This window comes from Heptranchias perlo, chromosome 29 (genome assembly GCF_035084215.1).
Source record: "Heptranchias perlo isolate sHepPer1 chromosome 29, sHepPer1.hap1, whole genome shotgun sequence".
Taxonomy (NCBI): Eukaryota; Metazoa; Chordata; class Chondrichthyes; order Hexanchiformes; family Hexanchidae; genus Heptranchias; species Heptranchias perlo.
The window spans coordinates 38343863-38360460 of record NC_090353.1 but is presented as its reverse complement, the minus strand read 5'-3'; the positions used below and the strand labels follow the sequence as shown (position 1 = coordinate 38360460).

Genomic DNA, 16598 nt, shown 5'->3' with positions numbered 1-16598 from the left:
TCCTCCGGACACTCTTTCCCCCCCCCCCTCCCCCGGACACTCTTTCCCCCCCCCCCTCCCCCGGACACTCTTTCCCCCCCCCTCCCCGGACACTCTTTCCCCCCCCCCTCCCCCGGACACTCTTTCCCCCCCCCCTCCCCCGGACACTCTTTCCCCCCCCCTCCCCCGGACACTCTTTCCCCCCCCCCTCCCCCGGACACTCTTTCCCCCCCCCTCCCCCGGACACTCTTTCCCCCCCCTCCCCCGGACACTCTTTCCCCCCCCCCTCCCCCGGACACTCTTTCCCCCCCCCCTCCCCTGGACACTCTTTTCCCCCCCCCCTCCCCCGGACACTCTTCCCCCCCCCTCCCCCGGACACTCTTTCCCCCCCCCTCCCCCGGACACTCTTCTTCCCCTCCCCCGGACACTCTTTCCCCCCCCTCCCCCGGACACTCTTTCCCCCCCCCCCTCCCCCGGACACTCTTCCCCCCCCCCCTCCCCCGGACACTCTTTCCCCCTCCCCTCCCCCGGACACTCTTTCCCCCCTCCCCTCCCCCGGACACTCTTCCCCCCCCCCCTGTTCCCCCCCCCCGGACACTCTTCCCCCCCCCCCCCCCGGACACTCTTCCCCCCCCACTCCCCCGGACACTCTTTCCCCCCCCCTCCCCCGGACACTCTTTCCCCCCCCTCCCCCGGACACTCTTTCCCCCCCCCTCCCCCGGACACTCTTTCCCCCCCCCCTCCCCTGGACACTCTTTCCCCCCCCACTCCCCCGGAGACTCTTCCCCCCCACTCCTCCGGACACTCTTTCCCCCCCCCCCTCCCCCGGACACTCTTTCCCCCCCCCCCTCCCCCGGACACTCTTTCCCCCCCCCTCCCCCGGACACTCTTTCCCCCCCCCTCCCCCGGACACTCTTTCCCCCCCCCCTCCCCCGGACACTCTTTCCCCCCCCCTCCCCCGGACACTCTTTCCCCCCCCCTCCCCCGGACACTCTTTCCCCCCCCCTCCCCCGGACACTCTTTCCCCCCCCCCTCCCCCGGACACTCTTTCCCCCCCCCTCCCCCGGACACTCTTTCCCCCCCCCCTCCCCTGGACACTCTTTTCCCCCCCCCCTCCCCCGGACACTCTTCCCCCCCCCCTCCCCCGGACACTCTTTCCCCCCCCCTCCCCCGGACACTCTTCTTCCCCTCCCCCGGACACTCTTTTCCCCCCCTCCCCCGGACACTCTTTCCCCCCCCCCCTCCCCCGGACACTCTTCCCCCCCCCCTCCCCCGGACACTCTTTCCCCCTCCCCTCCCCCGGACACTCTTTCCCCCCTCCCCTCCCCCGGACACTCTTCCCCCCCCCCCTGTTCCCCCCCCCCGGACACTCTTCCCCCCCCCCCCCCCCGGACACTCTTCCCCCCCCACTCCCCCGGACACTCTTTCCCCCCCCCTCCCCCGGACACTCTTTCCCCCCCCTCCCCCGGACACTCTTTCCCCCCCCCCTCCCCCGGACACTCTTTCCCCCCCCCCTCCCCTGGACACTCTTTTCCCCCCCCCTCCCCCGGACACTCTTCCCCCCCCCCTCCCCCGGACACTCTTTCCCCCCCCCTCCCCCGGACACTCTTCTTCCCCTCCCCCGGACACTCTTTTCCCCCCCTCCCCCGGACACTCTTTCCCCCCCCCTCCCCCGGACACTCTTCCCCCCCCCCTCCCCCGGACACTCTTTCCCCCTCCCCTCCCCCGGACACTCTTTCCCCCCTCCCCTCCCCCGGACACTCTTTCCCCCCTCCCCTCCCCCGGACACTCTTCCCCCCCCCCCTGTTCCCCCCCCCCGGACACTCTTCCCCCCCCCCCCCCCCCGGACACTCTTCCCCCCCCACTCCCCCGGACACTCTTCCCCCCCCACTCCCCCGGACACTCTTTCCCCCCCCCCTCCCCCGGACACTCTTTCCCCCCTCCCCCGGACACTCTTTCCCCCCCCCTCCCCCGGACACTCTTTCCCCCTCCCCTCCCCCGGACACTCTTTCCCCCCCCCCTCCCCCGGACACTCTTTCCCCCCCCCCTCCCCCGGACACTCTTTCCCCCCCTCCCCCGGACACTCTTTCCCCCCCCCCCCTCCCCCGGACACTCTTTCCCCCCCCTCCCCCGGACACTCTTTCCCCCCCCCCCTCCCCCGGACACTCTTTCCCCCCCCTCCCCCGGACACTCTTTCCCCCCCCCTCCCCCGGACACTCTTTCCCCCCCCTCCCCCGGACACTCTTTCCCCCCCCTCCCCCGGACACTCTTTCCCCCCCCTCCCCCGGACACTCTTTCCCCCCCTCCCCCGGACACTCTTTCCCCCCCCTCCCCCGGACACTCTTCCCCCCCCCTCCCCCGGACACTCTTCCCCCCCCCTCCCCCGGACACTCTTCCCCTCCCCCGGACACTCTTCCCCCCCCTCCCCCGGACACTCTTCCCCCCCCCTCCCCCGGACACTCTTTCCCCCCCCTCCCCCGGACACTCTTCCCCCCCCCCCGGACACTCTTTCCCCCCCCCGGACACTCTTTCCCCCCCCCCCTCCCCCGGACACTCTTTCCCCCCCCCCTCCCCCGGACACTCTTTCCCCCCCCCCCTCCCCCGGACACTCTTTCCCCCCCCCTCCCCCGGACACTCTTTCCCCCCCCCTCCCCCGGACACTCTTTCCCCCCCCCTCCCCCGGACACTCTTTCCCCCCCCCTCCCCCGGACACTCTTCCCCTCCCCCGGACACTCTTTCCCCCCCCCTCCCCCGGACACTCTTTCCCCCCCCCTCCCCCGGACACTCTTTCCCCCCCCCTCCCCCGGACACTCTTTCCCCCCCCCTCCCCCGGACACTCTTTCCCCCCCCTCCTCCCCCGGACACTCTTTCCCCCCCCCTCCCCCGGACACTCTTTCCCCCCCCCTCCCCCGGACACTCTTTCCCCCCCCCTCCCCCGGACACTCTTCCCCTCCCCCGGACACTCTTTCCCCCCCCTTCCCCCGGACACTCTTTCCCCCCCTCCCCGCCCGACACTCTTTCCCCCCCCCTCCCCCGGACACTCTTTCCCCCCCCTCCTCCCCCGGACACTCTTTCCCCCCCCCTCCCCCGGACACTCTTTCCCCCCCCCTCCCCCGGACACTCTTTCCCCCCCCCTCCCCCGGACACTCTTTCCCCCCCCCTCCCCCGGACACTCTTTCCCCCCCCCTCCCCCGGACACTCTTTCCCCCCCCCTCCCCCGGACACTCTTTCCCCCCCCCTCCCCGGGACACTCTTTTCCCCCCCCCTCCCCCGGACACTCTTTCCCCCCCCCCCCTCCCCCGGACACTCTTTCCCCCCCCTCCCCCGGACACTCTTTCCCCCCCCTCCCCCGGACACTCTTTCCCCCCCCCTCCTCCCCCGGACACTCTTTCCCCCCCCTCCTCCCCCGGACACTCTTCCCCCCCCCCTCCCCCGGACACTCTTCCCCCCCCTCCCCCGGACACTCTTCCCCCCCCCTCCCCCGGAAACTATTCCCCCCCCTCCCCCGGAAACTATTTCCCCCCCCCTCCCCCGGAAACTATTCCCCCCCCCCTCCCCCGGACACTCTTCCCCCCCCCCTCCCCCGGACACTCTTCCCCCCCCCTCCCCCGGAAACTATTCCCCCCACCTCCCCCGGAAACTATTTCCCCCCCCCTCCCCCGGAAACTATTTCCCCCCCCCTCCCCCGGAAACTATTCCCCCCCCCTCCCCCGGACACTCCCCCCCCCCACCGCACACTCCCCCCTCCCCCGCACACACTTTCCCCCCCCCACTCCCCCGGACACTCTTTCCCCCCCCCCTCCCCCGGACACTCCCCCCCCCCTCCCCCGGACACTCTTTCCCCTCCCCCGGACACTCTTTCCCCCCCCCCTCCCCCGGACACTCCCCCCCCCCCCCCCCCGGACACTCCCCCCCCCCCCCCTCCCCCGGACACTCTTTCCCCTCCCCCGGACACTCTTTCCCCCCCCCTCCCCCGGACACTCCCCCCCCCCCCCCCTCCCCCGGACACTCTTCCCCCCCCCCCTCCCCCGGACACTCTTCCCCCCCCCCCCTCCCCCGGACACTCTTCCCCCCCCCCCCTCCCCCGGACACTCTTCCCCCCCCCTCCCCCGGACACTCTTTCCCCCACCTCTCCCCCTCCCCCACCGCTCCCCCTCCCCCACCTCTCCCTCCCTTTCTCCCCCCCGCGCTCTCCCCCCTTTCCCCCCCCCCGCGCTCTCTCCCTCCTTTTCCCCCCCCCCCGCGCTCTCTCCCTCCTTTTCCCCCCCCCCGCGCGCTCTCCCTCCTTTCCCCCCCACTCTCCCTCTCCCCCCCCCCCCCCCACTCTCCCCCCCCCCACTCTCCCCCCCCCCCCACTCCCCCCCCCCCACTCCCCCCCCCCCCCACTCCCCCCCCCCCCCCACTCCTCCCTCCCCCCAGTCACCCCCCACTCTCCAACACTCCCCTTGACAGCCACCCCCCGCATTCCCCCTCCTCCCAGACACCCCTTTCGACTCTCTGCACAACCTCCCCATCTCTCTCCCCTGACACTCCCCCTCCTCCCGCTCTCCCCATCCTCCCGCTCTCCCCATCCTCCCGCTCTCCCCACCCCCCCACTCTCCCCCCCCACCCCCACACACTGCCCCTACCCCCACACTCCCACTGCCTCCCGTCCCCCACCAGCCCACACTCTCCCCGGACCGAGTCAGTGAAACTGTCAGTCGAATTTGTTGCCGGTGAAAGAACTTTTGCTGGTTCCAGAGTGCAGATGGTTCCTGCAAACTTGCTCCCAGTCAACTAACAGGTTTTGTTTGTGCCAGACATTAGTCAAGCTTTTGGCTGTACGTTTTGGGAAATTCAACATTTATCACAAAAATATTGATTCCTTGTGAATGGCCATTTGTATTTCAGCAACAAACTGAACTGTGACAACAAGGAAATGGCTGCTTTTGAATATGCAGTGGTTCTGACACAATCACCCATTATACGCGCTTAACTTGAACAGTTTTAATGATAAGCAGTGATGGGATGTAGAGAGCAGCACAGACTCAGTGGGTTTGATCCATATCGGATCAAAGGAGACACTTTCCACTGGCAGGAGGGTCGGTAACCAGAGGACACAGATTTATGATAATTGCCAAAAGAACCAGAGGAACAGGAGGAGGCCATTCAGCCCCTTGAGCCTGTGCAGTCATGGCTGATCTGTATCTTAACTCTTCAAGTTATATTGAGTTACATTGAATCTACAGCACAGAAACAGGCCATTCGGCCCAACAGGTCTATGCCGGCGTTTATGCTCCACACGAGCCTCCTCCCTACTTCATCTAACCCTATCAGGATATCCTTTTATTCCTTTCTCCCTCATATGTTTATCTAGCTTCCCCTTAAATGCATCTATGCTATTCGCCTCAACCACTCCATGTGATAGCGAGCTCCACATTCTCACCACTCTCTAGGTAAAGAAATTTCACGTTATTTCCCTATTGGATTTCTGAGCGACTATTTTATATTTATAAACTCTAGTTTTGGACTCTACCACAAATGGAAACATTTTCTCTACATCCACCTGCCTTTGCTCCATATCCCTTAATACCCTTGACTAACAAAAACCTATCAATCTCAGAACTGAAATTTTCATTTGACCCCCAGCTTTAGCAGTTTTTTTGGGGGAGAGTATTTCAGATTTCCACTCCCCTTTGTGTGATGAAGTGCTTCCTGACATCACCCCTGAAAGGCCGAGCTCTGATTTTAAGGTTATTCCCCCTTGTTCTGGACTCTCCCACCAGAGGAAATAGTTTCTCTCTATCTACCCTATCAAATCCTTTAATCATCTTAAACACCTCAATCTTCTATACTCGAGAGAATACAAGCCTAGTCTATGTAACTAGTCCTCATAATTTAACCCTTTTGGCCCCAGTATCTCCCCAGGTTCCTGTTTGTATGCTGTGCAATATTCCATGTGTTTTTATTGCATTTTAGTGTGAGCAGTAACTGTCTGGACACAGACTGCTGATATCCTGTTGGTATATGATGCTGATCATACTGTCATGGTGTTTCTAGAGAGGTTCCGGAAGGTTCTGTGGCTGCTGTCTCTGCTCCTTCTGAGGTTTTTTGTAATTGCTTCGTTTTTATTTGTTCTCAGTTACAGTTGCAGAAATCTCAGTATTTACAGCTGGGGCAGAGCCGGGGTCAGTGCTACGGAGGCTCTTTACCCAACGTCAACCAGATTGGGAGCACCACTCTCCACCTTCCCTTTCAGGTGAGAAAAACTGGAAATAAAACATGGAAATCGCAGTGAATACACAGCAGGTCAATTGACATCAGAGAAGAGAAAGGACAAAGGGCAGGTTAATGTTTGATGTGGAGATGCCGGTGATGGACTGGGGTTGACAATTGTAAACAATTTTACAACACCAAGTTATAGTCCAGCAATTTTATTTAAAACATTTGCCTGAGGAAGGAGAAAATCTCCGAAAGCTTGTGAATTTAAAATAAAATTGCTGGACTATAACTTGGTGTTGTAAAATTGTTTACAAAGGTTAATGTTTGGAGGAGGCTGTGATTTGTAGCTAATGTTCTGTTCAGCTGATCACTCTGAGTTTATACTTTGATCTGAATTCACAGCTGATTAGAATGCACTCGCGACGAGAAATGGTGTAAATATTGAGGTACAGACCAAATCAGAATTTTAAAATTTCTCAATTCAACTTGTATGCAAATTTTTATAAAGAGCTCCAAACAACGTCCCTGTGTGTTTCACTCAGTCAGTGCTAATATATGAGGGGTGAGAAATCATGTTTTTCTGTCTATGGTCTCTACAGATCTGTTGTAGGTATAGTGTGTCTCAGCAATATGTAGCTGGTGGGTGGTGGGATTCAGATCTCAATATCCGGAATTGCTTGCAGTGTTTGTCCTTCCCTCTGACCAGTAGGTCATGTGCCTCAGCAGACACAGAGAGTGGGCAGTACAGCCATTGCAAGATGCTGCCCGATGTGAATCTCTATTCACTTGCCAGTCATGTATTGTCTGGAGATGGGAGCATTTAGTCTGCTCTAAGATTTACTCTTTGGGAGGAAAGAAGGGATTTTATTAAGAATTAACAAAACAATTCACAGTGACCAATTAAAGGATAAAAGAGGACTGATGAGGAACTGGCCCCATACTGACGCTGGTCATACGCTGTGTGTGTGCGTTTCACAAACTTCTCTCCAGGGCAGAGGCAGAATATGAAGAAAGGGAGATCATTATTGCCCTCTTTTTAAATACAAAAGTTCCCCATATTTTGTGTGTTTTGTCTTTCTCCCCCACATTCCTCCATCATCTCCTTGTGCCATCCGATTGCCTACCCAATAGGGAAGTGGAGTTAAGAGGCTCCAGGGATTGTCCAATGACATCTCTCCTACCGACAGGCTGAGTCTGGTCTCTGCTCTATGCCTGCCTTGCGATTTGTGTAGTGGTGAAGTAGCAGAGCTGGATTACTGACCAGCCAAGCAATAGTGGTGCTCAGTATTGAACTGATTGGTGCTGATGGATTCTGTACCCTGGTCACCGATCAGTTAAATCGGTGACTGTTAAAATCACCTGACTACAAACTTCAATTTTCAAACGAAATTTGAATTCAAGATGAGCATCACACAAGCAGGGGAGAGTGCATAGGTGAGAATTGAAAGTCAACTAGTGTGGGGAACAAATTTCTCTATGTACAGACGCCGCTTGTGTGCAAGGCTCCTGCACTCTAATCTCCCGGAATGCAGTTTTGCTTATCGGCGAGTTATTGCTTTGTATACAGTGAACACTTTTGTCTCTATTTCTTGACTTGTTTCCTGGGCTACTTCGCTGCCAATGTGTAGGGCATGGGTTCAGTGCCAACCTTCACCCTGCCACTCTGCACTGAGAGAATCCCCAAAAGTTTAGGCTTTCATTATCCAATATGTGGGTGAGAAAAGGGCCACTAAATGCAGAGACTGCAGATCTAATTGGGTGCCTTCAGTCACACTATGGGGGATGCAGCAACCCTGCCTCTGAATGGCATTGTTTTGCTGGAGAGTGACTGTGAGGCGTAACAGTAAGTCCACACACTAGAGTAGAGGCACAGTGTGGGAGACCAGGAACGAAATGAAACGGCCCCCTGCTTGTATTGAATTCCTGCTTGACAAAGTCGACTTGTAAACAAGTAAACTTGACTGCATTTGAGCCCTGGGTTTATATTGCAGTTCCTTCAATGCTCCTCCTCAAACTTATTCGATCTTCTCTTTATCCCCCACCCTTCCATGCCAGACATCAGTCTATAGCTGAGTACAGCAGGTAGGTGACCGCAATCCAGTTCCATTCTGTGACTGAACGCTGGTAGTGTGTTAGATTGGCTTGAAGAAACTTGATGCAGAGAGCATAAGAGTCCAGGGTTTATCCTCTGTCTGTGCTGAGTTAGCTGGCCTCGGTGGGCCACACCAATTGATTCCAGTATCCCTGGGTGGTGGAAATAGCCAATGCAGTGCTTGCTTTGTGTGTTAACCTCCCCTGATGGACCCTGCGCTGGCTGGAGATGTGCTCTGCAGGGATCTACCTACTTTATAATAAACCGTTGGATTAAAACAAGACTCCTGAGTTCCACAGGATGGGCCAAATTCTGGGGTAAGTACTTGGTGTATAAAAGACTAAACTCTGCACTGTTAGTCCTAACAGGGAGAAGAATAAAAGGCAATTCTGAATTGATGCTGGCATGCAGAGTGCAGCATGCCTGAACCAAATGTATACACTACTGAAGGACTCATCCTATTTGTGTTGCAGACTCCGTTCCAGTCGTCTGCCTTGGACACGAGTAGATCGACCAGGCATCATGGCTTGGTTGATCGGGTCTACAGGGACAGAAACCGGCTGGGGTCACCACACCGCCGAGCCATTCCTGTTGACAAACATGGGCGTCAGATATCCTTCCTCTGTCAGTGTGGATGCTGAAATGTGATCCAGAGCATGAAGCATAAGAGGAAAAAAAGAGCTGCGGTGAGAAGCTCTCACCGAGACTGCCAGGTAAAGCCTCACAAGCAGAGTTAGGAAAATCATGATGCTTCCATGTGTTGGGGTATACTCATGAAGACCCCTTTGACAGAAGGTGTGTCCAGCCTCTGGACAGGGTCTGATGATATAGGTCTCCTTAAATAGAGGCATTCTCGCCCTTTCCTCACCAGCTCTCCTCCTTCCAATCAAAGAAGAAACACTAAGAGGCCATGTACCTTCTGCTGGTTTGTGTGTATTTCAGGAGCACAAATGCTGCTGCACTCACTGATTCCAGTATTTCGTTGTGTCAAGCACTTTGAGGGGTTTTGAAGTGATGTGTGCTGTGTACCCTTAAGGATTATTATCGATGTCTTATATTATAAATGTACGGTATTGACTTAAGCATGCAAAAGCAACTTCAGGCTTATTATTGACATCTTCATATTATTTAAATGTAAGGATTATTGTCCTGACGGCATATAAATGTAAGGATTATTGACCTGATGGTCTATAAATGTAAGTATTATTGACCTGATCGTCTATAAATGTAAGGATTATTGTCCCGATGGTCTATAAATGTAAGTATTATTGACCTGATCGTCTATAAATGTAAGGATTATTGTCCCGATGGTCTATAAATGTAAGGATTATTGTCCTTATGGTCTATAAATGTAAGGATTATTGTCCTTATGGTCTATAAATGTAAGGATTATTGTCCTGATCGTCTATAAATGTAAGTTTTATTGACCTGATCGTCTATAAATGTAAGTATTATTGTCCTGATGGTCTATAAATGTAAGGATTATTGACCTAACACTGTATAAATGTAAGGAGTATCATGGCAGGTACAGCACAGGTGGAGGCCATTCGGCCCATTGTGCCTGTGCCGGTTCTTTGAAAGAGCTATCCAATTAGTCCCATTCCCCTCCTCTTTCCCCATAGCCCTGCAAATTTTTTCCCTTCAAGTATTAATCCAATTCCCTTATGAAAGTTATTATTCAATCTGCTTCCACCACCCTTTCAGGCAGCGCATTCCAGATCATCACAACTCACTGCGTAAAAAAATGTTTTTTCATGTCGCCTCTGGCTCTTTTGCCGATCACCTTAGATCTGTGTCCTCTGGTTACCGACCCTTCTGCCACTAGAAACAGTTTCTTCTTATTTACTCTATCAAATCTCTTCTTAATCTTCTCTGCTGTAAGGAGAACAATCCCAGTTTCTCCAGTCTCTCCACATAACTGACGTCCTCACCGCCCGGTACTATTCTGGTAAATCTCTTCTGCACCCTCTCTAAGGCCTTGACATCATTCCTAAAGTGTGGTGCCCAGAATTGAATACAATACTCCAACTGAGGTCTAAACAGTGTTTTATAAAGGTTTAGCCAAATTTCCTTTCTTTTGTGCTCCATGCCTCTATTAATAAAGCCCAGGATCCCATATGCTTTTTTAACAGCCTCCTCAACTTGTCCTGCAACCTTCAAAGATTTGTGAATGTACACCCCCTTTAAAATGTTACCATTATTGTCCTGATGCTATATAAATATAAGGATTATTGATCTGACAACAACAACTTGCATTTATATAGCACCTTTATTGTAGTAAAATGTCCCACGGTGCTTCACAGGAGCGATCATCGAACAAGATTTGACACCGAACCACATCATGAGATATTAAACACTAAATCAAAAGCAAAATACTGTGGATGCTGGAAATCTGAAATAAAAACAGAAAATGCTGGAGAAGCTCAGCAAGTGAGGCAGCTTCTGTGGAGAAAGAAACAGAGTTAATGTTTCAGCTCAAAGACCTTTTGTCAGAACTGGAAGATGTTCTGGAACTGGAAGACTTGCTGAACTTTTCCAGCATTTTCTGTTTTTATTTAAGGAGATATTGGGACGTGACCAAAAGCTTGGCCAAAGAGGTAGGTTTTAAGGAGCATCTTAAAGAAGGAAAGAGGGGTTTAGGGAGGGAATTCCAGACCTTGAGGCAGCTGAAGGCACAGCTGCCAACGATGGAGCAATTAAAATTGGGGATGCACAAGAGGCCAGAATTGGAGGAGTGCAGAGATCTCGGAGGGCTGTAAGGCTGGAGGAAGTTACAGAGATAGGGAGGGGTGAGGCCATGGAGGGATTTGAAAATAAGGACGAGAATTTTAAAATCGAGGTTTGCCAGATCAGGAGCCAGTGTTGGTCAGTGAGCACAGAGGTTGATGGGTGAACAGGTCTTGGTGTGAGTTAGGATATGGGCAGCAGAGTTTTGCTTGAGCTCAAGTTTACAGTAAGTACAAGGTTGGTGGCCAGGAGAGCATTAGAATAGTCGAGTTATTACTGCAGTAGCTATTGCTCCGCATGATAGGAGCTTTGTGTAAAATGTTTAATTTTCTGCACAGTTTAACAGTTTGTTGCAGAATCCGTTCTGTTCTCTGAAGTTTCCTTGACTTTGCAGCACGCAGACAGCTGTCCGTATGGTTCAATCTACCTGTCGCCTCCACCAGACACCAGTTGGAGAAGGTGAGTGAAAGCTCCAGTCTCAGTCAGTCTATCTGTCGGGACTCCCTCATTGTCTGTATAACACGAAAGGCTCGTGTGATCTGAGTTATGAATACAAGATACCAATATTTTCAGACCATGGGGCAGTGCTGCTCCCGGGGAGTTGGGGGTGGTGGTGGTGGTGGTGCAGTGCTGCTCCCGGGCGAGGAGGGGGGGAGCAAAAGGAGATGATGGTCACAAGGCGAATGTATGTAAATGATCTGCTGTTTACTTTCCGTGCACACAAATAATGTGTAATTATAATTTCTGCTCTTTCTCACCCACCTTTTTAATGTCTAGTCACCACTGGGCATTACACTGATCTGCATCCCTCCTTCCAAGAGATGTACAAGGACTCCATTTGCTGTGTCCCCTAAAAGGATCGGTAGATGGTGAAGTGGTAGCAGGAGTTTGATTGTCCTGTAATATGTACACCAGGACTGTCATTGTCCTGTAATATGTACACCAGGACTGTCATTGTCCTGTAATATGTACACCAGGACTGTCATTGTCCTGTAATATGTACACCAGGACTGTCATTGTCCTGTAATATGTACACCAGGACTGTCATTGTACTGTAATAAGTACACCAGGACTGTCATTGTACTGTAATACGTACACCAGGACTGTCATTGTCCTGTAATACGTGCACCAGGACTGTCATTGTCCTGTAATACGTACACTGGGACTGTCATACTGTAACACGTACACGGTGGCTGTCCTGTAACATGTACACGATGGCTGTCCTATAACACGTACAAGGGGGCTGCCTTTGTCCTATAACACTTACACGGGGGCTGCCATTGTCCTGTAATACGTACACTGGGGCTGCCGTTGTCCTGTAATACGTACACTGGGGCTGCCGTTGTCCTGTAATACGTACACTGGGGCTGCCGTTGTCCTGTAACACGTACACTGGGGCTGCCGTTGTCCTGTAACACGTACACTGGGGCTGCTGTTGTCTTGTAACACATACATGGGGAATCTCGTTGCCCTGTAATACATACATGGACAGTTCAAAAAGCTCTCAAATTTTTAGGATTAAGCACTTTTAACCTTTTTTTACTGATTTATTATCTTTTTTGTTTTCTGTCACACTTGTGGCACAAAATATAATGGCACTTATGATTATCACAAGGTTGGGTAAATGATCCGTATATTTTGATTTCAGGACCAATTCAGACTCTGCTCTGCACCAGAGTGCGATGACCCCCACCCCACAGGATCCATTTAATGGGGGTACCCAAGAAACACATGAGCAGCACAAGCGAGGTGAGAACAATGATCAGCCCAAGGGGACTGCCCCACTCTGCCCCCATCCATCTCGAGCTGAGACTCACACAGCGACCACCCTCACAAGCCTGTTGCACAGAAAATTCATGTGTTCAATATTTCTAACAATTTGTCTCAGATGCATACATGCACACACTGGCAAACACACAAACTAGCAGGCTGTGCATTCAAAGCCAGGTAACAGTTCTGAGGAGCGACAGATGGCAGTGTCCATATTGCAGATACTACTGCTGTGCTCTTTGTGTATTCTTTAAAAGCGTGGCAGCAGTCTTAGTGTTTGTACCATTACCGTATTTATACCCAGAAGATGGCCTAAGGATCACCAGCAAACTGAATCCATTAAGATTTGGACCATAGGAGATTGCATTGTAGCGGGTGCAGCTCTCCTTATAGAGCAGGGCAGTCGCCGTGGATTAGTTTGGCAGCGTATATGCATGGGGTGGGTATTATGGATTAGTTTTGCAGCGTATATGCAAGGAGTGGGTATTATGGATTAGTTTGGCAGCGTATATGCATGGAGTGGGTATTATGGATTAGTTTGGCAGCGTATATGCATGGGGTGGGTATTATGGATTAGTTTGGCAGCGTATATGCATGGGGTGGGTATTATGGATTAGTTTTGCAGCGTATATGCAAGGAGTGGGTATTATGGATTAGTTTGGCAGCGTATATGCATGGGGTGGGTATTATGGATTAGTTTGGCAGCGTATATGCATGGGGTGGGTATTATGGATTAGTTTGGCAGCGTATATGCATGGGGTGGGTATTATGGATTAGTTTGGCAGCGTATATGCATGGGGTGGGTATTATGGATTAGTTTGGCAGGGTGTATACATGGGCTCAATTTTCAAAGTAAAAAACGGGTCGGTTGGAGGTGGGGGGGCATTGCAAATTGCCACCATTTCCGACCCGCCTCCAACCCGCACATTTCCGGTTTTCACCCGGGCGGGACGAGGGGCGGGCGACCAACCCACTCCCAGGAGGTGGGTCAGGCCGTAAAACCTTTCAAGGAGGCTTCAGGCTTCCATTTTTCTCCAATTCCCGATTTCAACCCCGGTGGGCCGGGTATCCCAGGCCTTCTGTTTTACCCACTCCATGTATAAACCCTGCCAAGCTAATCCATAATACCCACTCCATGGGCTCAATTTTAAAACGGAGCTGGGAAGGGGGCGGGGGGTTCAAAATGAGGTTGGGAAACCCATTAGTACAGGTTTCCCAGATGTCCTTACAATTTTGACGCAAGCGCATCTTTTTTTTGGCTTCCCGTCCGACTGACCGGTTGGGGGTCTGTAGTCGTGGGGTCAATGGCTGGGGGGGGTCAGGGCTTCGCGATCCAGGGGTCGGGGCTCCGCGGTTGGGGGCTCTGCAGTCGGGGATCCGCGATCATTGTGGGGGTCATGCAGGTAGGCTTGTTGGGCCTGGGGGAAGCACTCCTGCTCCTCCGGGCCCACAAGCTGTGCCTTTCTAGGCACCTACCTGTTAGTCTCGGGCCTTCTCGCCTCCTTTCACGAGGCATAAAATAGAAGGCCCGGGATTCCCAGCCCCCCGGGTTGAAATCGGGAATTGGAGAAAAATGGAGGCCTGAAGCCTCCTTGAAAGGTTTTAAGGACCGACCCGTCTCCTGGGGGTGGGTTGGTCGCCCGCCCCTCGTCCCACCCTGGTGGAAACTGGAAAAGGTGGGGGTTGGAGGGGGGTCTGAAATGGTGGCAATTTTCAATGCCCCCCCGCCTCTAACCCACCTTTATTTTACTTCGAAAATTGAGCCCCATATATATACCCTGCCAAACTAATCCACAATACCCACTCCATGTATATACCCTGCCAAACTAATCATTAGTGGGTATTGTGGATTAGATTGGCAGGGTGTTTACATGGAGTAGGTATTGTGGATTAGATTGGCAGGGTATACACATGGAGAGGATATTATGGATTAGTTTGGCAGGGTATATACATGGAAGTGGGTATTGTGCATATCCCTATATTTCTATCATATTTGTAGTGTAGGAGAGCGTGTCTGATTTGCACCACCTAGTTTACCTGAGCATCGAGTTATGCTGGGCTCACTGTCTGGCAGTATAAGTGCAGCATTAACATTTAGTTAAGTGGTCTTCAGTCTGTGACTGTCTTACACGCCATGGGCAAAGCTCACAGTTCAGATCAGTTTGGACCTCCCACCTAAATTAAAATTTAGGAGACCTGATCCTTGAATTGTTCTTGGATTCAGAGTTATCCTAATAGCAGATGGACTTGATACAGATCTGAAGCAAAATATTGTGGATGCTGGAAATCTGAAATAAAACAGAAAATGCTGGAGAAGCTCAGCAAGTCAGGCAGCTTCTGTGGAGAAAGAAACAGAGTTAACGTTCTGACGAAAGGTCTTCGACCTGAAGTGTTAACCCTGTTTCTTTCTCCACAGGTGCTGCCTGACTTGCTGAGCTTCTCCAGGATTTTCTGTTGATACAGATCTGAATGTGGAGTTTGATTAAGAACATAAGAAAAAGGAGCAATATGGTCCCTCGAGCCTGCTCCACCATTCAACAAGATCGTGGCTGATCTTCGACCTCGGTTCTACTTTCCCGCCCGATCCCCATATCCCTTGATTCCCTTAGAGTCCAAAAATCTATTGATCTCAGCCTTGAATATACTCAACGACTGAACATCCATAGCACTCTGGGGTAGAGAATTCCAAATATTCACCACCCTCTAAGTGAAGAAATTCCTCCTTATCTTAGGAACATAGGAACAGGAGTAGGCCATTCAGCCCCTCGAGCCCATGGCTGATCTGTGATCTAACTCCATATACCTGCCTTTGGCCCATATCCCTTATTACCTTTAGTTGGCAAAAAGCTGTCTATCTCAGATTTAAAATTAGCAATTGAGTTAGCATCAATTGCTGTTTGCGGAAGAGAGTTCCAAACTTCTACCACCCTTTGTGTGTAGAAATGTTTTCTAATCTCACTCCCGAAAGGTCTGGCTCTAATTTTTAGACTGTGCCCCCTACTCCTAGAATCCCCAACCAGCGGAAATAGTTTCTCTCCATCCACCCTATCTGTTCCCCTTAATATCTTATAAACTTCGATCAGATCACCCCTTAACCTTCTAAACTCCAGAGAATACAACCCCAATTTGTGTAATCTCTCCTCGTAACCTAACCCTTGAAGTCCGGGTATCATTCTAGTGAACCTACGCTGCACTCCCTCCAAGGCCAATATGTCCTTCTGAAGGTGCGGTGCCCAGAACTGCTCACGGTACTTCAGGTGCGGTCTAACCAGGGTTTTGTATAGCTGCAGCATAACTTCTGCCCCCTTGTACTCTAGTCCTCTAAATATAAAGGCCAGCATTCCAATAGCCTTATTGATTGATATCTTACTCCGAAATATCCGACCCCTTATCCTGAATCTGTGTCCCCTAGTTCTAGGCTTTCCAGCCAGGCAAAACATCCTCTCAGCATCTACCCTGTCAAGCCCTCTTCGAATCTTATATGTTTCAATGAGATCACCTCTCATTCTTCTCAACTCCAGAAAGTATACGCCCAATCTACTCATAGGGCAACCCTCTCATCCCAGGAATCAATCTAGTGAACCTTCATTGCATCTCCTTAGGTAAGGAGACCAAAACTGCACACCGTACTCCAGGTGTGGTCTCACCAAAGCTCTGTACAATTGCAGTAAGACTTCAACCCCCTTGCAATAAAGGTCAACATACCATTTGCCTTCCTAATTGCTTGCTGTACCTGCATGTTAACTTTCTGTGTTTCGTGTACAAGGACACCCAAATCCCTCTGAACACCAACATTTAATAGTTTCTCACCATTTAAAAAATACTCTAT

General features: G+C 52.7%; 1 protein-coding gene across 1 annotated transcript in view; it reads left to right on the top strand.

The window, feature by feature from the left end:
• Positions 1-4897: 4897 nt before the first annotated feature.
• The window catches only part of LOC137299707 (CREB-regulated transcription coactivator 1-like), a 58142-nt gene continuing 46441 nt past the window's right edge, over positions 4898-16598 (top strand). Inside the window, exons 1-5 of the mRNA XM_067968646.1 lie at positions 4898-4921; positions 6101-6217; positions 8746-8883; positions 11397-11458; positions 12648-12748. Coding sequence (XP_067824747.1) covers positions 4898-4921; positions 6101-6217; positions 8746-8883; positions 11397-11458; positions 12648-12748 — 442 coding nt within the window. The remainder of the gene's footprint in view (positions 4922-6100; positions 6218-8745; positions 8884-11396; positions 11459-12647; positions 12749-16598) is intronic.